Below are 23,905 nucleotides of genomic sequence, written 5' to 3'. Positions count from 1 at the left end.
TTTTGGTCCTCTCCAATTGCACTTCCGAAATTCTCCTTGGACTACCATGGCTTCAACGCCATTCCCCAACCCTTGATTGGTCCACAGGAGAGATCAAGAGCTGGGGTACTTCTTGTTTCAAGGACTGTCTTAAACCGGTTCCCAGTACTTCCTGCCGTGACCCTGTGGTTCCCCCTGTAACCGGTCTCCCTAAGGCTTATATGGACTATGCTGACGTATTTTGCAAAAAACAAGCTGAGACTTTACCTCCTCACAGGCCTTATGACTGTCCTATTGACCTCCTCCCGGGCACTACTCCACCCCGGGGCAGAATTTATCCTCTGTCCGCCCCAGAGACTCTTGCTATGTCTGAATACATCCAGGAAAATTTAAAAAAGGGGTTTATCCGCAAATCCTCCTCTCCTGCCGGAGCTGGATTTTTCTTTGTGTCCAAAAAAGATGGCTCCCTACGTCCTTGCATTGATTACCGCGGACTTAATAAAATCACGGTAAAGAACCGCTACCCCCTACCTCTTATCTCAGAACTCTTTGATCGCCTTCAAGGTGCCCACATCTTTACCAAACTGGACTTAAGAGGTGCTTATAATCTCATCCGCATCAGGGAGGGGGACGAATGGAAAACTGCATTTAACACTAGAGATGGACACTTTGAGTATCTGGTCATGCCCTTTGGCCTGTGCAACGCTCCTGCCGTCTTCCAAGACATTGTTAATGAAATTTTTCGTGATCTCTTATATTCCTGTGTTGTTGTGTATCTGGACGATATTCTGATTTTTTCTGCCAACTTAGAAGAACACCGCCAGCATGTCCGCATGGTTCTTCAGAGACTTCGAGACAATCAACTTTATGCCAAAATGGAGAAATGTCTGTTTGAATGTCAATCTCTTCCTTTCCTAGGATACTTGGTCTCTGGCCAGGGACTACAAATGGACCCAGATAAACTCTCTGCCGTCTTAGATTGGCCATGCCCCTCCGGACTCCGTGCTATCCAACGTTTTTTGGGGTTCGCCAATTATTACAGACAATTTATTCCACATTTTTCCACTATTGTGGCTCCTATCGTGGCTTTAACCAAGAAGAATGCCAATCCTAAGTCCTGGTCTCCTCAAGCGGAAGACGCATTTAAATGGCTCAAGTCTGCCTTTTCTTCTGCTCCCGTGCTCTCCAGACCTGACCCATCTAAACCCTTCCTATTGGAGGTTGATGCCTCCTCAGTGGGAGCTGGAGCGGTCCTTCTACAAAAAAATTCTTCCGGGCATGCTGTTACTTGTGGTTTTTTTTCTAGGACCTTCTCTCCGGCGGAGAGGAACTACTCCATCGGGGATCGAGAACTACTGGCCATTAAATTGGCACTTGAGGAATGGAGGCATCTGCTGGAGGGATCAAAATTTCCAGTTATCATTTACACCGATCACAAGAATCTCTCCTATCTCCAGTCTGCCCAACGGCTGAATCCTCGCCAGGCCAGGTGGTCTCTGTTCTTTGCCCGTTTTAACTTTGAAATTCATTTTCGCCCTGCCGACAAGAACATTAGGGCCGATGCTCTCTCTCGTTCCTCGGATGCCTCGGAAGTAGAGCTCTCTCCGCAACACATCATTCCTCCTGACTGTCTGATCTCCACTTCTCCAGCCTCCATCAGGCAAACTCCTCCAGGGAAGACCTTCGTCTCTCCACGCCAACGCCTCGGGATTCTCAAATGGGGTCACTCCTCCCACCTCGCTGGCCATGCGGGCATCAAAAAGTCCTTGCAACTCATCTCTCGTTTCTATTGGTGGCCGACTCTGGAGACGGATGTTGTTGATTTTGTGCGGGCCTGTACTGTCTGTGCCCGGGATAAGACTCCTCGCCAGAAGCCTGCTGGTCTCCTTCATCCTCTACCTGTCCCCGAACAGCCTTGGTCTCTGATTGGTATGGACTTTATTACAGACTTACCCCCATCCCGTGGCAACACTGTTGTTTGGGTGGTCGTTGATCGATTTTCCAAGATGGCACATTTTATTCCTCTTCCTGGTCTTCCTTCAGCGCCTCAGTTGGCAAAACAATTTTTTGTACACATTTTTCGTCTTCACGGTTTGCCCACGCAGATCGTCTCGGATAGAGGCGTCCAATTCGTGTCAAAATTCTGGAGGGCTCTCTGTAAACAACTCAAGATTAAATTAAACTTCTCTTCTGCTTATCATCCTCAATCCAATGGGCAAGTAGAAAGAATTAACCAGGTCCTGGGTGACTATTTACGGCATTTTGTTTCCTCCCGCCAGGATGACTGGGCAGATCTTCTACCATGGGCCGAATTCTCGTACAACTTCAGAGTCTCTGAATCTTCTTCCAAATCCCCATTTTTCGTGGTGTACGGCCGTCACCCTCTTCCCCCCCTCCCTACTCCCTTGCCCTCTGGTTTGCCCGCTGTGGATGAAGTTACTCGTGATCTTTCCACCATATGGAAAGAGACCCAAAATTCTCTTTTACAGGCTTCATCTCGCATGAAAAAGTTTGCCGATAAGAAAAGAAGAGCTCCCCCCATTTTTTCTCCCGGAGACAAGGTATGGCTCTCCGCTAAATATGTCCGCTTCCGTGTCCCCAGCTACAAACTGGGACCACGCTATCTTGGTCCTTTCAAAATCTTGTGCCAAATTAATCCTGTCTCTTACAAACTTCTTCTTCCTCCTTCTCTTCGTATTCCTAATGCCTTTCATGTCTCTCTTCTTAAACCACTCATCATCAACCGTTTCTCTCCCAAACTTGTTTCTCCCACTCCTGTTTCCGGTTCTTCTGACATCTTCTCCGTGAAGGAGATACTGGCCTCCAAGACGGTCAGAGGGAAAACATATTTTTTGGTTGATTGGGAGGGCTGTGGTCCTGAAGAGAGATCCTGGGAACCTGAGGACAATATCCTAGACAAAAGTCTGGTCCTCAGGTTCTCAGGCTCCAAGAAGAGGGGGAGACCCAAGGGGGGGGGGTACTGTTACGCCGAGCGCTCCGGGTCCCCGCTCCTCCCCGGAGCGCTCGCAACATCCTCGCCACTGCAGCGCCCCGGTCAGATCCACTGACCGGGTGCGCTGCGATACCGCCTCCAGCCGGGATGCGATTCGCGATGCGGGTGGCGCCCGCTCGCGATGCGCACCCCGGCTCCCGTACCTGACTCGCTCTCCGTCGGTCCTGTCCCGGCGCGCGCCCGCCGGGTCTCTGCGATTTAAAGGGCCACTGCGCCACTGATTGGCGCAGTTGTTCTAATTAGTGTGTTCACCTGTGCACTCCCTATGTATACCTCACTTCCCCTGCACTCCCTCGCCGGATCTTGTTGCCATCGTGCCAGTGAAAGCGTTTCCTTGTGTGTTCCTAGCCTGTGTTCCAGACCTCCTGCCGTTGCCCCTGACTACGATCCTTGCTGCCTGCCCCGACCTTCTGCTACGTCCGACCTTGCTCTTGTCTACTCCCTTGTACCGCGCCTATCTTCAGCAGTCAGAGAGGTTGAGCCGTTGCTAGTGGATACGACCTGGTTACTACCGCCGCTGCAAGACCATCCCGCTTTGCGGCGGGCTCTGGTGAATACCAGTAGTAACTTAGAACCGGTCCACTAGCACGGTCCACGCCAATCCCTCTCTGGCACAGAGGATCCACCTCCTGCCAGCCGGCATTGTGACAATCATCATTGAGCAGTTAGACAGAAAACTTCAGAAGCTAATAACTATTGGAAGGATTAAGATTTTTTTTTAATAGAATTAATTTACAAATCTGTTTAACTTTCTGGAGCCAGTTGATATATAAAAAAAAAGTTTTTGCCTGGAATACCCCTTTAAACCAACTGGACACCAGACTATGGATATATAAAACCATTACCTGACACATTTTTTCACTCTGTGAATGTATGAATATAAGATAATATATAAGATAATAATAATAATAATAATAATAAAAAAAATAATAATAATAATAAAAATAATAATAAAAATAATAATAATAACTTTCCATCAGACAGTTGTCCGCAGTGTGAAGAAACACCCCAGTTATCCCAGCACTGGACAGTGGGAAGTCACTACAGAGAAGAATGGCAAACAAGAGACAACCACGTTTGATGCAGTTATGGTTTGCAGTGGTCACCATTCAGAGCCATATTATCCACTAGAAGCCTTTCCTGGTAAGCAATGACCTAAAGCGATTGTTTGTAAAGGGATCAATAGGGATATTTACCTGTGCGAACTTCAGCCCAGCCGGAGTGTTTAAATGGTCACTCTCATTAAAACAAATTTTTGCTATTGCACTCCTTATGGTAAATACAAATATTTATAATATACTTTTTTTAAAAAAAGAATTAAGTTTTCTATGTTTTATTTGTGTTTAAAAAAAGCTCAAGAGCACATTTTCCCCCATCTCATACACAGACAAAGCCCAAACTCAGCAAGTGCAGCCTGGAATGCTGGGGGGGGGGGGGGGGGGTGTCCAACCAACAGCATATGGCAGTTAAGTGTGAGAGAAGTTTGATTGATTGGATGATTGGATGAGGCTGAACACACCCCCCTCAGCACTCCAGGCTGCACTTCCTGTGTTTGGGCTTCGGTCCTAAGTCTGTGTATGAGATGGGGGAAAATGTGCTCTTGAGCTTGTTTAAGCACAAATAAAACATAGAAAATTTCATTTTTTTTTAAACAAAGTATATTAGAAATATTTTTTATTTACCATAAGGAGTGCAATAGCAAAAATTTGTTTTAATGAGAGTTACCCTTTAACAATTCTGCACTTTTAAAGGGGTATTCTGGGCAAAAACATATTTTCCCCTATCCAAAGCATAGGGGATAAGATATCTGATCGCGGGGGGCCCTGCTGCTGGGACCCCCTGCAATCTCCCTGCAGCACCCGCATTCTATGCTGTTGCTGTGTCTCCAGTTTTGGAAAGCTCTGGGTTTCCGGAACTGGGGAAGTGACGTGACATCATGCCACGCCCCCTCCATTCATGTCTATGGGAGGGGGCGTGGCGTGACATCACGTCCCCAGTCCCGGAAACACGGAGGTTTCCAAAACTGGAGACGCAGCCACAGCATAGAGTGCGGGTGCTGCAGGGAGATCACGGGGGGGGGGGGGGGGGGGGGTTCTCAGCAGCGGGCCCCCCCCCCCCCCCCGCGATCAGACATCTTATCCCCTATCCTTTGAATAGGGGATAAGATGTTTTTGCCCGGAATACCCCTTTAAGTAAAGGATGTATCTTTTAATAAATGTTCTTTACTTTTATTTCCATGAAGGCATAAACTCTTTTCGAGGACAATATTTTCATAGTCGCGAATACAAAAACTCTGAAGCTTTTAAAGGGAAGCGAATTGTGGTTGTTGGTATGGGGAATTCGGGAGCGGATATCGCTGTAGAGCTCAGCCGCACTGCAGATCAGGTATGAAACCAATGGATATTATGAAATCCACAATTTACAATGTACAGTATATGTGTGTGTAAATATCCTGACAAGGGAAGAACCACTGACAAGGGAAGAAAATAATGGGGATTATCTATTACAATGGCACCTGGAAGTGTCCTGAAATCTCAATGACTACCAGATCTGCTTGGCACACAGCCGCACTTTACTGTATTGCAGACCCATTAAATTGGATGACACTGGTGGTTGTGGTCTTTATCCCTTCACTAGCCTTCCATTCTTTATAAGACTTTCCGAATCCTGACCATTGCCTGTTCCCTGACCTTGCCTTTGCCTGCTGATTTGCACCTGATACTGACTCTCCTGGGTTGACCTCTGCATTACCTTGGGGGTCATTTACTTATGTGATCCTGACAGTTTCTTCTCGGAATTTACACCCAAATTATGGTGCACGCTTCGTATGCCAGAATTTGCGACCAAAAAAAAACTAAGAAACAGAGCAACTCTCCATTTTACTAAAAAATAAAAAAAGGGGGAGGGGGGGGGGCTTGTGACTGCCAGGAAAAGGGGTGTGGCTGCCAGACGATGGGCGTGTCTCGGCCATTTTCGAAAAAATCCCAACAAATTTACTAATGTTCACACATAAAAGTGTGGTGGGTTTGAGCTCTGAAAAAAACTGACAGCTCAGAGCAGGTGGGAAAAAAGCAAAACATAAGGTAGAAGCACCAAATTAGGTAATCACATGCAAAAATATCTGTCGGGATATAAAAAAAAAACACAAAGAAAACTTCACTCCAATCTTAGAAAAACAGGGCCATTGTCTTGTATCACAATTGCTAAAGTGTTGCCGTCCTGGTTCTGACCCCAAGCTTGTTTTTGGGCCTAGTTAAAGGGATGCAGCCTTTCACAGCGCAACATTTTTTCTATAATTTATGCTAGAGAGTTGCACAAAGAAATCTAAACTGCTCATAGCTGCCATGGGTTTCAGTGGGTGGTACACAGTCAAAATTGTACCATCTCCCTGCAGCACATTTTGCATTAACCCAGTGTATAAAATTCCCCCCCCCCCCCCCAAAAAAAAAAATTAAAAAAAATAAAAAGAGTTCAAAGTACTCACTTGGCTTCGAGACATCCTACATCTCTATCCGATTGATCATCTCTAGGATGTGTTGGATAAATAAGTCCAGTGCTTGGAGGCCACACCTCAGAACTTACAGGATCTGCTGCTGACATTTTGGTGCAGATACCACAGGTCTATGGAGACCATGCCTCAATAGTTTAGCTATCATCAAAAAGATTCAACATTGACACTTGGGCATAGGCTGAAGTGTTTGGAGACGATGCCTCAATAGTTTAGCTATCATCAAAAAGATTCAACATTGACACTTGGGCATAGGCTGAAGTGCTTTGAGACCATGCCTCAATAGTTTAGCTATCATCAAAAAGATTCAACATTGACACTTGGGCATAGGCTGAAGTGTTTGACAGCACAAGCTGGACCTACACAAAATTTGGTGGCTTTAATGTTATAGCTAGGTGATATAGGGATATACTTTTGTTTATTAAAGGGGATCTGCCATTTTTACTAACCTATTGATTTTAGTAAATGTTTGTATTCTTCATTATAAAATACCAATTTTAGATTATCTTTTCCTATAATTTTCCTATAATATATTGTGCTAGTCTACTGTTAATCCTTCCAAAAATGTATGACTAAATTGACAGCTGGGTGTTACAATTAGTGTTGGGCGCGAATATTCACATTTAAAATTTATATTGCAAATTCAAGAATTTGGGAATGTTATGAATATATTTGGTATATATTTGAAATTAAGGACATTCACTTTTTTCCGCATATGCGCATATTTGCATATGTGAATATTCGCATATGCGCATATTCCCATATGTGAATATTCACATATTCCTTCTTTTCCCTTGTGGGCCAATTAGAATGATGCAAATACACTTGTCAAAGGTTATCAACAACATCCCTAGCAACCAATAGTAAAGTTGCCCACCCCCTCACTGTTTTCTTCCTCGAATATGCAAATATAACGAATACGCGAAATTCGTGAATATAGGACGAATATTCGTCTATATATTCACGAAATTTCGCATATTCGAATATGGGCAATACCGCTCATCACTAGTTACTATTTGAGGGTGGGACCCTACACTATCTGACACTATCCAATCAGTGCTGGCATTGGGACACACCTCTTTTACACGTCTTTGACAAGGAGAGTAGTAATGTATATGTATAGTATATATTTCACAGTTTGGCTACAGTGTTGATGTGCTGATTTACTAATATACTGTATAACCAATGTTCATTTTGTGGAACATCTGCCAAATTCACCAGCCTGGGTGCGAGGGGTGAGCAGCAATGCACTTTACTCTATGCATTGCCGCTCACTGTATTCCTCACTGCTGGGTGCTCACCCAATGGGTGCAATATATGAGTGGTAATGAACACACCACTGTATGCATCTTCCCACATTAACAGAGAGAAGCAGCGATGCACACGTGACTGTATGCATCACTGCTCACTAAGTACATTCTATGGCTCAGTATGCCAATAGTGTAGCACACCAGAGAAAAAGAGCAGACCTACCTCTGCAATGTTGGAGGCCGCTATATCTGTATTTTCGTACTACAGCCAGTGCTCTTCAATAATATGCCAAATAATATCACAGCAGTCAAGAAGATGATTTATGTGAGAAAAATGGCATGACCAAAAAAAGAAAAGCATCTTAATGAACAGTGGCTGTAGCTCTAGGATTATAAAATTATTATGAAAAAAACATTATGCTTTATGTATGATTTTTTTTTTTTTTTTTTGCCACATAGGTATTTCTTAGCACAAGGAGAGGATCATGGGTAATGAGTCGTGTATTTGAGCATGGTTACCCCTGGGACATCTGCTTCGATACTCGATTTCAGAACTGGCTGAGGAACGCTCTTCCGTCATCTATTGTTATTTGGCTGACCGAAAAAAAAATGAATGAGTGGTTTAACCATTCAAACTATGGCCTTCAGCCTCGAGACAGGTAGAGTGTAACTTGGTTGGTGTTATAGGGGTAAACATTATCTTTCTATTCAAGACAAACTATGTCAGTTTAGTTTAGTATTAGTCATGAGCGGCATACAGTAGGCCATATTCGAATTTTCAAATATTATTATATTATCTATCTACCCATCTATCCCTCTATCTATCTCCTAATATTCTTTAGTGACTATATTTGCAAATGTGAGGATATTCACAAATATTTGCATATTCTCATATTTGCGAAAATAGACCACAAGCTGGGGGCAGGGAGGGATGAGATCACTGTGATGTGTTCTGTGGGAAACAAAACATTATGACTATTCATAATTAGGAATATATGAGGGTATTCGGATATGCGAACATGCGAAATTTGCAATAAATATTTGAATTGCGAATATTCGCAATCAACACTAATCCACATAAACGGATGCTTTATTTATAGATGAAAACAAAAGAAATTGTTACGCCGAGCGCTCCGGGTCCCCGCTCCTCCCCGGAGCGCTCGCTACACTCTCCTCACCGCAGCGCCCCGGTCGGTTCCACGGACCCGGGGCGCTGCGATACTGCCTCCGGCCGGGGTGCGATTCGCGATGCGGGTAGCGCCCGCTCGCGATGCGCACCCCGGCTCCCGTACCTGACTCGCTCTCCGTCAGTTCTGTCCCGGCGCGCGCGGCCCCGCTCCCTAGGGCGCGCGCGCGCCGGGTCTTTGCGATTTAAAGGGCCACTGCGCCGCTGATTGGCGCAGTGGTTCCAATTAGTGTTTACACCTGTGCACTTCCCTATATCACCTCACTTCCCTTTCACTCCCTCGCCGGATCTTGTTGCCTTAGTGCCAGTGAAAGCGTTCCTTGTGTGTTCCTTGCCTGTGATTCCAGACCTTCTGCCGTTGCCCCTGACTACGATCCTTGCTGCCTGCCCCGACCTTCTGCTACGTCCGACCTTGCTTTTGCCTACTCCCTTGTACCGCGCCTATCTTCAGCAGCCAGAGAGGTGAGCCGTTGCTAGTGGATACGACCTGGTCACTACCGCCGCAGCAAGACCATCCCGCTTTGCGGCGGGCTCTGGTGAAAACCAGTAGTGGCTTAGAACCGGTCCACTAGCACGGTCCACGCCAATCCCTCTCTGGCACAGAGGATCCACCACCTGCCAGCCGGCATCGTGACAGTAGATCCGGCCATGGATCCCGCTGAAGTTCCTCTGCCACTTGTCGCTGACCTCACCACGGTGGTCGCCCAGCAGTCACAACAGATAGCGCAACAAGGCCAACAGCTGTCTCAACTGACCGTTATGCTACAACAGTTACTACCACAGCTTCAGCAATCATCTCCTCCGCCAGCTCCTGCACCTCCTCCTCCGCAGCGAGTGGCCGCTCCTGGGATACGCTTATCCTTACCGGATAAATTTGATGGGGACTCTAAGTTTTGCCGTGGCTTTCTTTCCCAATGTTCCCTGCATCTGGAGATGATGTCGGACCTGTTTCCCACTGAAAGGTCTAAGGTGGCTTTCGTAGTCAGCCTTCTGTCCGGAAAAGCCCTGTCATGGGCCACACCGCTCTGGGACCGCAATGACCCCGTCACTGCCTCTGTACACTCCTTCTTCTCGGAAATCCGAAGTGTCTTTGAGGAACCTGCCCGAGCCTCTTCTGCTGAGACTGCCCTGTTGAACCTGGTCCAGGGTAATTCTTCCGTTGGCGAGTATGCCGTACAATTCCGTACTCTTGCTTCAGAATTGTCCTGGAATAATGAGGCCCTCTGCGCGACCTTCAAAAAAGGCCTATCCAGCAACATTAAAGATGTTCTGGCCGCACGAGAAATTCCTGCTAATCTACATGAACTTATTCACCTAGCCACTCGCATTGACATGCGTTTTTCCGAAAGGCGTCAGGAACTCCGCCAAGATATGGACTCTGTTCGCACGAGGCGTTTCTCCCCCTCTTCGTATCCCTAATGCCTTTCACGTCTCTCTTCTCAAACCACTCATCCTCAACCGTTTTTCTCCCAAATCTGTTCCTCCCACTCCTGTTTCCGGCTCCTCGGACATCTTCTCGGTCAAAGAAATTTTAGCTGCCAAAAAGGTCAGAGGAAAAAATTTTTTTTTAGTGGACTGGGAGGGTTGTGGTCCAGAAGAGAGGTCCTGGGAACCTGAGGACAATATCCTGGACAAAAGTCTGATCCTCAGGTTCTCAGGCCCCAAGAAGAGGGGGAGACCCAAGGGGGGGGGTACTGTTACGCCGAGCGCTCCGGGTCCCCGCTCCTCCCCGGAGCGCTCGCTACACTCTCCTCACCGCAGCGCCCCGGTCGGTTCCACGGACCCGGGGCGCTGCGATACTGCCTCCGGCCGGGGTGCGATTCGCGATGCGGGTAGCGCCCGCTCGCGATGCGCACCCCGGCTCCCGTACCTGACTCGCTCTCCGTCAGTTCTGTCCCGGCGCGCGCGGCCCCGCTCCCTAGGGCGCGCGCGCGCCGGGTCTTTGCGATTTAAAGGGCCACTGCGCCGCTGATTGGCGCAGTGGTTCCAATTAGTGTTTACACCTGTGCACTTCCCTATATCACCTCACTTCCCTTTCACTCCCTCGCCGGATCTTGTTGCCTTAGTGCCAGTGAAAGCGTTCCTTGTGTGTTCCTTGCCTGTGATTCCAGACCTTCTGCCGTTGCCCCTGACTACGATCCTTGCTGCCTGCCCCGACCTTCTGCTACGTCCGACCTTGCTTTTGCCTACTCCCTTGTACCGCGCCTATCTTCAGCAGCCAGAGAGGTGAGCCGTTGCTAGTGGATACGACCTGGTCACTACCGCCGCAGCAAGACCATCCCGCTTTGCGGCGGGCTCTGGTGAAAACCAGTAGTGGCTTAGAACCGGTCCACTAGCACGGTCCACGCCAATCCCTCTCTGGCACAGAGGATCCACCACCTGCCAGCCGGCATCGTGACAGAAATGCTGCAGGTGACAAAAAAATAAAAAGCAACTCTCAGTTTAGTAATAACCTTTAGGTCTGTAAAGAATTTAAGTGTCCTACACTTTGCTCTAAAGACCTGTCAGCAGATAACCAACAGTTTTTCTTTATTGAAGTACAAGTTTTGCTGACAACGGACATAGGCTGATGTAAAACTTACGGGGCTCTGAACTCTAATGTGAGATGAAAAGGTCGTAAGGTAAATGCCCTTTATTGACTGATCTTCTGTCCATTGCTTTGACAGAACCCAATTCAAGGAGCCTTTGTTCAATGATGAACTTCCAAGTCGTATCACCTGTGGATATGTGGTAGTAAAACCAGATGTTACAGAGTTTACAGAAACAGCCGTAAAGTTTGATGATGGTACTGAGGAGAAGATCGACGTGGTCATTTTTGCCACAGGATATCGCTTCTCCTTCCCCTTTTTGGATGAATCCATCCTTAAGGTTGTAGACAATAAAACAAGTTTATATAGAAACATATTTCCAGCAAACTTGGAAAAACCTACCCTGGGTGTGATAGGACTCATTCAGCCTCTTGGTCCTATTATGTCGGCCTCAGAAATTCAAGCTAGATGGTTGACCAGGGTTTTCAAAGGTAAGACAAAAGGGTGTCGATCACTGATAGATTAAGTAGAGATTATGTTTTTTAAATTCTACTGCTTGTAATTTTTCCAGACTTACCGTGTTCTAAGGTTTCATTATAAGGAACTGTCCAGAGCAGGAAAAAATCCCCATAGCAAACATATGCTGCTCTGGACAGTTCCTAAAATGGACAGCAGAGGTCAACAGAGAGCACTGTGGTCATGCCATCAGAGGAAATGCATTTCTTTTTTAGATTTCTCTTTAGTATACATCCCCTAAAAAGTACTGGAAGGATTAAGATTTTTTAATAGAGGTGATTTACAAATCTGTTTAACTTTCTGGCACCAGTTGATTTAAAAAAAAAAAAGTTTTCCACGGGAGTACCCCTTTAAAGAGAAGCAGGGGACCTCAAAACTTGTTGAAAGGTGTCCCCAGCCAGCACCCCATAATATAGTGCAGCCCTAGGCCAGAGCCTTGTTGAACTAGTTAAAGGGGTACTCCGGTGCTTACACATCTTATCCCCTATCCAAAGGATAGGGGATAAGATGCCTGATCGCGGGAGTCCCGCAGCTGGGGACGCCCGCGATCATGCACGCGGCACCCCGTTTGTAATCAGTCCCCGGAGCGTGTTCGCTCCGTGTCTGATTACGGTCGACCGCAGGGCGACAGGTATGTTGCATCAGTAGAGGTTACAGTAAGTAACATTTATAAGGAATAATATACCAAACACCTAAAAAGAATATATATATAACATTAATAAAGAATACAAATATTTGTAAATATAAAGTGCTAGGGGGGGTGCGAACCACACGGGGTGATACAATCGAGCAGGACGTAATCCCGCGATGGTGTCTCCCCAGCCACCCTTCATTGCCTTTCTGTCTGCAGATGCAATACAGTAGAATGGTGTCAGCTCCCTGCTCCAACATTTACTCTCATAGCGGGTGAGCCGGTAAGCCGGTGCCACGCGACCCTCCAGCAGGTTGGTGCAATGATATATCATCATGCCTGCCTGGAGATCCTGTCCCTGCGACTCAAACGCTGAGGGTGCTATGACCATTTGGGTGGCTTAGGGGTTATTGTTACAATATGTGGGGGGCACAGGACAGGGGGCATTATTAAAATATGTAGGGGCACAGGACAGGGGGTATTATTATTGTTATTATGTGGGGGCACAGAACAAGAGGATATTATTGCTGTATGTGGGTACACAGGATGGGGCATTAAGCTATATGTGGGGACACAGAACAGGAGGCATTATTACTATGAGTGGAGACACAGGACAGGGGGCATTATTGCTATATGTGTGGACATAGGACAGAGTCCATTATTGCCACTTGGCACAATGGTAATATTACTGTAGGGTATGAAGGTATGGGGGTATTATTATTGTATGAAGGCACAGAGAGACATTAAAAAGGGCACAGGGGGCCATGTTACCGAGCAAGAGTAGCATTAGGTCATTATTTGTGAATGTAATCACAAGTTGGGCATTATTAGTAAGGACATTAAATATATTATTATGGTACAAGTATAAAAGCATCATACTCTACAGAGATGAGTCAGATTTGGGAAAAGTGATCATGGAGTCGGATGGGAAAGAAAAGAGAAAGTGAACGGATCTGATCGGAAAAATACATAATCTGTGAGTGATTAGATGAACCTGCACTGTAATTAATTATATGGGCTACAGAGCCTGTGTAGTACTGGATTCTACCTCTAAAACACAGTAAACAAATAAAGATATATATAATATTTATAAACCATCAGTAATTTATGGTATGGTGTTTTGCTTCTCAGGTTTGTGCCATTTACCACCTCCTGATGTCATTATTAAGGACATTGAGAAGAAAAAGGAAATGACAATAAGCAGGTAGTTATGTCTACTTTAGGACACCGCGGTATCTGCTCACATCTCTCGTATGTAAAGTCTTCAGAAATCTAATATTTCATACAGTTGATATACTGTACAAGTTGCTTGATCTGGATATTTGAAGTTCATAAATTATTTTTTCTTATTATTTTTCTTTTATATAGGTTTGGACCAAGAAGAGAAACTACTTTACAGGTGGATTACATTGAATACCTGGATGAACTGACAACAGATATAGGCTGTAAGCCCAATATTTTGGGGTACTTCCTTACAGACCCAATTCTAGCACTCACACTCTTCTTTGGCCCTTGCACACCAGCACAGTTTCGCTTGACAGGTCCAGGCAAATGGCCGATGGCGAGGAAGCAAATAATGACCACATGGGACCGAATTGTAAAGCCAACTAAGACCCGTGTTGTAAAAAAGCAAGATAAGAGCTCAGGGTCGGTGATATTTGGACTTCGGGGACTGTGTGTTCTGGCTCTGCTATTAGCCATCATTATGTACAAGATCTTATAAATATGATTAACAGGTCACATGGTGGCTTCAGACTTACAGCATATAGGTGGCCACATATTTAGACAGGCTTCTATGAAAACATCTAAATGTATATATATGTATCTATGTATACAGTGGGGGGAATAAGTATTGAACACGTCACCATATTTCTCACTAAATACGTTTAGTACCTGCTAATTCCAGTACCTGCAAATTTTTAAAGGAAATCTGTCATCAGTATCACCCGCACTAACCTGTCATACAGGCTTGTAGTGCGGGTGATACTAATCAAAATGATACTTACGGTGTCCGGAACTGCCACGCCGTTCATTTTCGGGGTATGCAAATTAGGTCCTTGGGGCATGGATGGAGCTTGGACCCGAGCTCCAGGCAATCTGAGGAAATATACAGCTAGGCGGGTGCTCCGCCCTGCTCATCCATATGCATAACCCCTTCCCTGATCGCGTGGCTGTGCTACTCAGCGGCGCATGCGCTGTATAGTAGCACGTCCGAATATGCAGGGAGGGGGTTATGCATATGGATGAGCAGGGTGGAGCGCCCGCCTGGCTGAAGATTACGTCAGAGTGCCCGGAGCTCGGATACAAGCTCTGCCCATGCCCCAAGGACCCAATTTGCATACCCTGAAAACAAGAAATAACGGTAGAACGGCGTGACGGTTCCAGACACTGTAAGTATCATTTTAATTAGTATCACCCGCACTACAAGCCTGTATGACAGTTTAGTACAGGTGATACTGATGACAGATACTGATGACAAATTTGCTTTAAAGTTCTCCACAAGTGTCCTTGGCTCTTGGACAACTCTTCTTATTATTCTTCTCTCTCCTGTCAGAAATCTTGTGAGGAGCAACTGGTACCTGGTCGGGGCAAATTTATGGTGAAATAATTGTCTTTCCACTTCAGTATTATGGCCCCAGTAGTACTCACTGGAACACTGGAGCAGTGCTCACTTAGAAATGCACCTGTCACCAACATCATTGTTATATTTTACAATTAGGCCACGTTCACACTAGGCAATGTCTGTATGGAAAATCTTTGTGTGGACATTCAAGAGACTGCGGGAACCGGCATAATATGCCGCTGCTAGAACTGTATGGGAATGCGCTGTCTCATAGACGGTTATGCATTCCGTACGGAGTCAGCAGAAAGAATGAACAGGTTCATTCTTTCTGCGGACACGGAATTTGAAATTTCCATGCCGGAAACATCTGGTACAGAAATTCCGCCATGTGCACAGTGCAGAAGAATCCCATTGAATTCAGTGGGACTCAGCTGCAGCGGAATTTCTGTGCAGAATTTCAAACGGGAATTCATGCAGAAATTCCAAGGTGTGAACATAGCCTTAGGTTATGATGGTCTAGAGACAACTTTTTGCTTTAACCCATCATGAGATGTGTCTTGTGTGACATTGTGGCAATGAGACCATTTTGTAGCCATCACTTGGGACTGAACCAGAGGATATTAATTTGCACTGACTAGGGGCTGGATTGCTTTATAATTAATGATAGATTTCAGCTGTTGTCTTGGCTTTCCATGCCTTTTTGCACCTCCTTTTTTCATGTGTTCAATACTTTCTCCCTGTGTCATTTTACGATATTAAACGAAACTTAATTCCTGATCTTATTTCTTTTTTTTTCTTTTTTTCTTTGTATGTATGGTTTACTTGGATTGTTAACAACATCTGGTGAAAATGTCATGTCAAAATCCCCTTTGGGAATGTATTTAGTGTGAAAAATTTAGATGTGGTCAATGCTTTATTCCCCCACTGTAGCTGTAGTAAAATAAATAGTTTATACATACAAGTGACGTTCTGAAAGTTTATGCACTTTTATATTTTCACTGGAAACGGTAAAGGCAGGAAGAGTAGAAATTGTTTGTATCGTAGTGGGTCATGAATCACAAAGTAAAGTGACTTTGTAGAAAAGTGATGTCATTTGTTTTTAATGTAATCTTTTTTGAAACTTACATTACTTTTAGACCATCCCCTGTATTATCTGTAATGGTTCTTTCCATATGCAGAGTTTGACCTCTTGTCTCTCACTTAGGTCAATCCTGCCGCAGGCCCACTACATATAAGACCCAAAATATATTTCTGGTTGAGCATTAAAGGGTTACTCCGGTTGAAAACATTTTTTTTTAAATCAACTGATACCAGAAAGTTAAACAGATTTGTAAATTACTTCTATTAAAAATATTTGTCCTTCCAGTACTTATTAGCAGCTGTATGCTACAGAGGAAATTTTTGTCTTTTTTAGTTTCTTTTTTATGTCTTGTCCACAGTGCTCTCTGCTGACACCTGATGCCCGTATCAGGAACTGTCCAGAGCAGGAGAAAATCCCCATAGCAAATCTATGCTGCTCTGAACAGTTCATGACACGGTTGGAGGTGTCAGCAGAGAGCACTGTGGACAAGACAAAAAAGAAATTCAAAAAGAAAATAATTTCCCCTGTAGCCTACAGCTGCTAATAAGTACTGGAAGGATTAAGATTTTTTTAATACAAGTAATTTACATATCTGTTTCACTTCCTGGCACCAGTTCATTTAAAAAAAAAAAAAGTTTTCCACTGGAGTACCCCTTTAATCTTTTGTGCAGATCTTTGATTGTCAATTCCAACCTTACTATAAAATGTAATGTTGCTATTAGCTAGGCCAATACTACCAACAATGGCACTATACAAGGGACAAATAATATCGCTACACCATGACCACATAGTGTATGCTTATGATGTCCTTAACCTTACCAAGTAACAGCCTCACATCACAATTACATATTACACCCCATAATGATAAATAATACCACCATATTGTTACTCAATATAAAAACAGTATACGCAGACCAATATCCCCCATACAGGGTCAAAGTAGTGGTATAGAGGTAAATACCAGCTCTACACAGGCTCTGTAGACCATATAAGTGTTTACAATTCAGTCACATCCAGTAACTCACAGGTGACATTTTTTTTATAAGCTTCATCCTCCATCATCTTCATAAACTTTTCCAGCACCCTACCTACCTCTGAAAACACTCTCCATCCATAGTGGCATATAGTATAGTAATAGTGCCTTATGTAGGCTCTCAAGTACTTAAAGGGGTACTCCGCCCCTAGCCATCGTATCCCCTATCCAAAGGATTGGGGATAAGATGTCTGATCGTGGGGGTCCTGCCGCTGGGGACCCCATGATCTTCTTGCTGCACCCGGCATTCGTTTAGAGCACCTGGTGCAGAGCCGGGGGCTCGTGACGTCACGGCCATGCCCCTCAATGCATGTCTATGGGAGGGGGCGTCACGCACCCCTCCCATAGACTTGCATTGAGGGGGCATGACCAGGATGTCACAAGCGTGGCATGACCTTTGGATAGGGGATAAGATGTTTAGGGGCGGAGTACCCCTTTAAACCCACTCTATGCCCCTCCTTAGTAGTTAGGTCCTAGTTGTGGTAGTAGTTGTGCCTCCACATTGTACGTAGGACTGTTTGTGCCCTCACATTTTAGCCAATTATTCTTTTGTGCCACCACACAATAATAGGCCCCTCTTAACCCCCATATAGTAATAAACCCCTCTTTTGCCACCAACATGGTAATTGGCCCCTCTTTTAAAGGGGTACTCCACTGGGTAAATTTTTTTTTTAAATCAACTGGTGCCAGAAAGTGAAACAGATTTGTAAATTACTTGTATTAAAAAATCTTAATCCTTCCAGTACTTATCAGCTGTTATGCTCCACATGGATTTCTTGTCTTTTTGAATTTCCTTTCTGCATGATCACAGTGCTCTCTGCTGACACCTCTGTCCATTTTAGGAACTGCCCATAGCAGGATAGGTTTTCTATGGGGATTTGCTCCTACTCTGGACAGTTCCTAAAATGGACAGAGGTGTCAGCAGAGAGCACTGTGGTCAGGCAGAAAGGAAATTCAAAAAGAAAAGAATTTCCTCTGTAGCATTCAGCAGCTGATAAGTACTGGAAGGATTAAGATTTTTTAATAGAAGTAATTTACAAATATGTTTAACTTTCTGCCACCAGTTGATTTAAAAGAAAGAAGGTTTTCACTGGAGTACCCCTTTAACCCCTTAAGGACGCAGGACGTAAATGTACGTCCTGGTGAGGTGGTACTTAACGCACCAAGACGTACATTTACGTCCTATGCATAACCGCGGGCATCGGAGCGATGCCCGTGTCATGCGTGGCTGATCCCGGCTGCTGATCGCAGCCAGGGACCCGCCGGCAATGGCCGACGCCCGCGATCTCGCGGGCGTCCGCCATTAACCCCTCAGGTGCCGGGATCAATACAGATCCCGGCATCTGCGGCAGTGTGCGATTTGAATGAATGATCGGATCGCCCGCAGCGCTGCTGCGGGGATCCGATCATTCATAACGCCGCACGGAGGTCCCCTCTCCTTCCTCCGTGCGGCTCCCAGCGTCTCCTGCTCTGGTCTGTGATCGAGCAGACCAGAGCAGGAGATGACCGATAATACTGATCTGTTCTATGTCCTATACATAGAACAGATCAGTATTAGCAATCATGGTATTGCTATGAATAGTCCCCTATGGGGACTATTCAAGTGTAAAAAAAAATGTAAAAAAATGTAAAAGTAAAAAAAAAGTGAAAAATCCCCCCCCCCCCCAATAAAAAAGTAAAACGTCCGTTGTTTCCTATTTTACCCCCAAAAAGCGTAAATTTTTTTTTATTTGATATCGCCGCGTGCGTAAATGTCCGAACTATTAAAATAAAATGTTAATGATCCCGTACGGTGAATGGCGTGAACGGAAAAAAAAAAAAAGTCCAAAATTCCTACTTTAATACATTTTATTTAAAAAAAATTATAAAAAATGTATTAAAAGTTTTTTACATGCAAATGTGGTATCAAAAGAAAAGTACAGATCATGGCGCAAAAAATGAGCCCCCATACCGCCGCTTATACGGAAAAATAAAAAAGTTAGAGGTCATCAAAATAAAGGGATTATAAATGTACTAATTTGGTTAAAAAGTTTGTGATTTTTTTAAGCGCAACAATAATATAAAAGTATGTAATAATGGGTATCATTTTAATCGTATTGACCCTCAGAATAAAGAACACATGTCATTTTTACCGTAAATTGTACGGCGTGAAAACGAACCCTTCCAAAATTAGCAAAATTGCGTTTTCGTTTTAATATCACCACAAAAATAGTGTTTTTTGGTTGCGCCATACATTTTATGATATAATGAGTGATGTCATTACAAAGGACAACTGGTTCGCGCAAAAAACAAGCCCTCATACTAGTCTGTGGATGAAAATATAAAAGAGTTATGATTTTTAGAAGGCGAGGAGGAAAAAATGAAAAGGTAAAAATTTAATTGTCTGAGTCCTTAAGGCCAAAATGGGCTGAGTCCTTAAGGGGTTAAGTGCTTGCGGTAGATCCAATGCACAGTGACAGTCTTATATAAACAGTCTCTGTATTGCTCAGTGACTGACAGTTGTTGCGGACCTTGAGTATTATTACAAGTCTCTGAATTTAGGATAATTATTGCAGATCCGTCCGGATTCAGGGGATAGATAAGGTCCGGTGATCTTGCAGAGTGCTTGGGATTGATACACTCACGATTCTGAATAGATTCAGTTCTATCTCTGCAGTGCATATGGCATGAAATGAGCAGCCGCAAGATAGGTGGCGATTATATAGGGCTGTGACATCACAGGGGCCATTTTAGGTCTCCATTAGTCTGGAACGCTGTATAATGCAGTTTAATGAAGCGAATCGCGGCGATATTCGCATTCGTCGCGAATCGAATATTTTATGAAATTCGTAACGAATTCAGATTTGTTAGCTTAGATTCGCTCATCTCTAATCACATCTTCATTATACACAGAATCATCTTATAAACAATAGAGATCTGTTTGCCAATACAAAGAGCGAGTACATAATTACGTATATATTCTATAGCGTTACAAATCATGAGAATAGCAAATAAAGAAGTACAAACAAAAAAAAAAAAATTTAAAAAAAGAAACTTTCCATGGCTTAATTATATTTACTGAACAGTCATGACTGGGGGTTCGTTTATGTACTGTATTTGCTTTATTACATTTTTCATGTATTCATTAACATTTATTAGCAATTTATCACAATAAATAATACTACTTTTACAATTTCGGATCAGATAGGTTAAATATCCGTGGTTACGTAGAGCCAATACTTCTTTAAGTTTTTTTCACATTTCACAAGAATGGATGTTAATAATAAAATTTGTAGAATTTTAACTTGTTTATTGATATACTTTTCTTTTCCGCATACAGGGACGTGCACACGTTGGCCCTCATTTACTGTTACAAACCCGACATGTTTTGTCGGGTTGTGCGCCAGAAATTCTGTCTACACAAGAATTTGCGCCAGAAGTGAAAAAAAAAAAAAAACGACTAATGCTCCATTTTTACTGAGAAAACCCGAAAAAGGGCGTGACAGTCAGGTAAAGGGGGTGTGGTCACTGGAAAGAGGCGTGTTCCCGACATTTTCATAAAAAAAAACCAACATATTTACTAAGGTTTCCAAAGAAAATGTGGTGGATTTAAGCTGAGGAAAACCCCACAGATCGGAGCATGTGTAAAAAAAATAAAAAATAAAAAATAAATAGCAAAATATAGGAGAAAAGTGGAAAATGTAGGGAAACCTTAGTAAATACTGTGGAAAAAAAATTGTAGAGAATTAAAACCCACAAAGAAACCTACACAACACTCTTAGCAAATCAGGGCCATTGAGTCAAAAGGGGGCTAAAGGCCCTGCCCTTTTAAAGGGGTACTCTACTGGCCAGTTCCAAACGCTGTGCACATGCTGCGGGGGCGGATATGGCCCCTCGTTACGTCAGGCCATGCCCCTTCAATGCAAGTCTATGGGAGGGGGGCGTGGCAGCCACCACGCCCCCTCACTTAGACTTGCATTGAGGGGGCGTGACCTGATGTCACAAGGGGACGTGACCGACCCCCGCAGTGCGCGCACAGCATTTGGAACTAAATATTCCGAACACAGGAAACTGGCCAGTGGAGTACTCCTTTAAAGCAGCTGCCCTATACAGTGGTCCCTCAACATACGATGGTAATCCGTTCCAAGCGGACCATCGTTTGTTGAAACCATCGTATGTTGAGGGATCCGTGCAATGTAAAGTATAGGACAGTGGTCTACAACCTGCGGACCTCCAGATGTTGCAAAACTACAACACCCAGCATGCCCGGACAGCCATTGGCTGTCCGGGCATGCTGGGTGTTGTAGTTTTGCAACATCTGGAGGTCCGCAGGTTGTAGACCACTGTTAGAGAAAGTTGTAATCACCTGTCCCCGCCGCTCTGTACCGTCACCGCTGCCCAGGATGTCGCCTTCCATCGCTGTCGCCGCGTCCCCGACGCTCCGGCAAGGCCTTTGCTTCCCTGGCAACCGCGCTCTCCATCGCCGCCATCACGTCGCTACGCATGTCGCTCCTATTGGATGACGGGACGGCGTGAGCAGCGACGTGATGACATTGATGGAGAGCGCCTACGATGCAGGGGATCCCGAAGAGGACGCTCCGGAGCCCCGAGGACAGGTAGGTGATCGTCAGCGGACCACACGGGGCACCGTAAACGGCTATCCGGTGGCAGGTGAAGAAGTCTGCGCTGCCGGATAGCCGTTTATGCGATGGCCCCGACATACAAAAGCATCGTATGTTGATGCTGCCTCTGAGAGGCCATTGTATGTTGAAATGATCGTATGTCGGGGCCATCGTAGGTCGAGGGGTCACTGTACTGCACTCACAAGCTGTCCGCTGTCATTGAAAATTCCCAGCTCAGAGCAGGGAAATGCTTTCCACCGGGAAGCACAGCCCTGCGCGGGACTGATTTTTAGATCCCGCTCCCGATGATATTTTGACCCACCTCGCCGCTCCCGCAGGGTGTTTGCTCCCCTCCCCAGGGACGTGCACAGACATTTTAGAGGGCAGGGGCTCAAGTAAAAAAAAGAGGGCACTTATCATTTAAAAAAACGTCTGCCAGACTTAAAGGGCTGCGGCCCAGGGACACAGTGGACTCCCGGCCAGGCCCCCTTGACATTCCTAGTCCCATAAAAGTTGGTGTTTTTGTAAAATAAAGTCAAGAACAGTTTCTCTGAGGTCCGCCATGTGTATATACACTTTGGCTGTGCTGTCAGTCTTATTTACAGAAAACATGTGACAGCTGCCCTATAATATACTGTATTATAGAGGAGATTTATCAAAACCTGTGCAGAGAAAGAGCGGTGCAGTCACCCATAGCAACCAATCAGATCGCTGCTTTCATTTTGCAGAAGGCTTTTCCTCTGCAAAGGTTTTAATAAATCTCCCCCTATATGCCCCGGTCTGACCTCTATATGACAGAATGTGCACTCTACCCAGAACCAGTCACCCAGCACCAATCACCAATCACACAGCACCCATCCCCAATCACCCAGCACCCATCCCCAATCACCCAGCACCCATCACCCACCTTATGCAGGAATCTCCACACAGCTCTGGTTCTTACACTGAAGAGATGGACACCACACTAATATATACTTACATGCTACAATATACAAGTTGGCAAAAAAAGAATTATAAATATACAAAGACGGCCAGGCATAGCACAGCATGCAGGATGGAGGAAGGGAAGCTCCGCCTCCATTGCACACAAGACTGAATTTGCATATTAGCAATGTGGGGCAATACCTAGAAAACGGCTGCTCCACATTTAGTAAGTATAATATTATCTTTCTCCTGTTCTCCTGCACTGTAACCTAGTGTATTGGGTTTAGTGCGAGTAAACAGCCTGTCAGTTTCCCTTTAATTATATACCGTACCCCCCTCAATGATCTATATACTGTGCCACTATTCATCTATTAATTCATTATATACTGCCACCATTCATCTATTAATTCATTATATACTGTGCCACCATTAATGATCTATATACTGTGCCACCATTCATCTATAAATTCATTATATACTGTGCCACCATTAATGAACTATATACTGTGCCACCATTCATCTATAAATTCATTATATACTGTGCCACCATTAATGATCTATATACTGTGCCACCATTCATCTATTAATTCATTATATACTGTGCCACCATTAATGAACTATATACTGTGCCACTATTATTTAACTATACTGTGCCACCAGTAACCCTTTAAGGACCCGGGCTTTTTCCGTTTTTCATTTTCAATTTTTCCTCCTTAACTTTAAAAAATCATAACTCTTTCAATTGTTCACCTAAAATTCTATGATGGCTTATTTTTTGCGTCACTAATTCTAATTTGTAATGACAGTCATTTTACCCAAAAATCTACGGTGAAACGGGAAAAAAAATCAATGTGCGACAAAATTGATGAAAAAACACTATTTTATAAGTTTTGGGGGCTTCCGTTTTTACGCAGTACATTTTTCGGCAAAAATGACACCTTATCTTTATTCTGTAGGTCCATACGGTTAAAATGATCCCCTACTTATATAGGTTTGATTTTGTATTACTACTGAAAAAAATCATAACTACATGCAGGAAAATGTATACGTTTAAAATTGTCATTTTCTGAGCCCTATAACTTTTACTATTCT

General features: G+C 44.5%; 1 protein-coding gene across 6 annotated transcripts in view; it reads left to right on the top strand.

Moving 5' to 3' along the window:
* The window catches only part of LOC130275389 (dimethylaniline monooxygenase [N-oxide-forming] 2-like), an 83,341-nt gene extending 68,783 nt beyond the window's left edge, over positions 1-14,558 (top strand). For 5 of the 6 annotated variants that reach the window (XM_056523277.1, XM_056523279.1, XM_056523280.1 and 2 more), the window contains 6 exons: positions 3,973-4,135; positions 5,235-5,377; positions 8,210-8,409; positions 11,603-11,955; positions 13,743-13,815; positions 13,980-14,558. In XM_056523277.1, the coding sequence (XP_056379252.1) occupies positions 3,973-4,135; positions 5,235-5,377; positions 8,210-8,409; positions 11,603-11,955; positions 13,743-13,815; positions 13,980-14,334 (1,287 nt within the window). In that variant the 3' untranslated portion in view covers positions 14,335-14,558. The remainder of the gene's footprint in view (positions 1-3,972; positions 4,136-5,234; positions 5,378-8,209; positions 8,410-11,602; positions 11,956-13,742; positions 13,816-13,979) is intronic. The other variant, XM_056523281.1, reaches the window with a different exon arrangement.
* Positions 14,559-23,905: the final 9,347 nt, after the last annotated feature.

The sequence above is a fragment of the Hyla sarda genome, chromosome 6 (assembly GCF_029499605.1).
Source record: "Hyla sarda isolate aHylSar1 chromosome 6, aHylSar1.hap1, whole genome shotgun sequence".
Classification (NCBI taxonomy): Eukaryota; Metazoa; Chordata; class Amphibia; order Anura; family Hylidae; genus Hyla; species Hyla sarda.
Note: the sequence above shows the minus strand (reverse complement) of the source record. Positions and strands in the feature narration are given on the sequence as shown.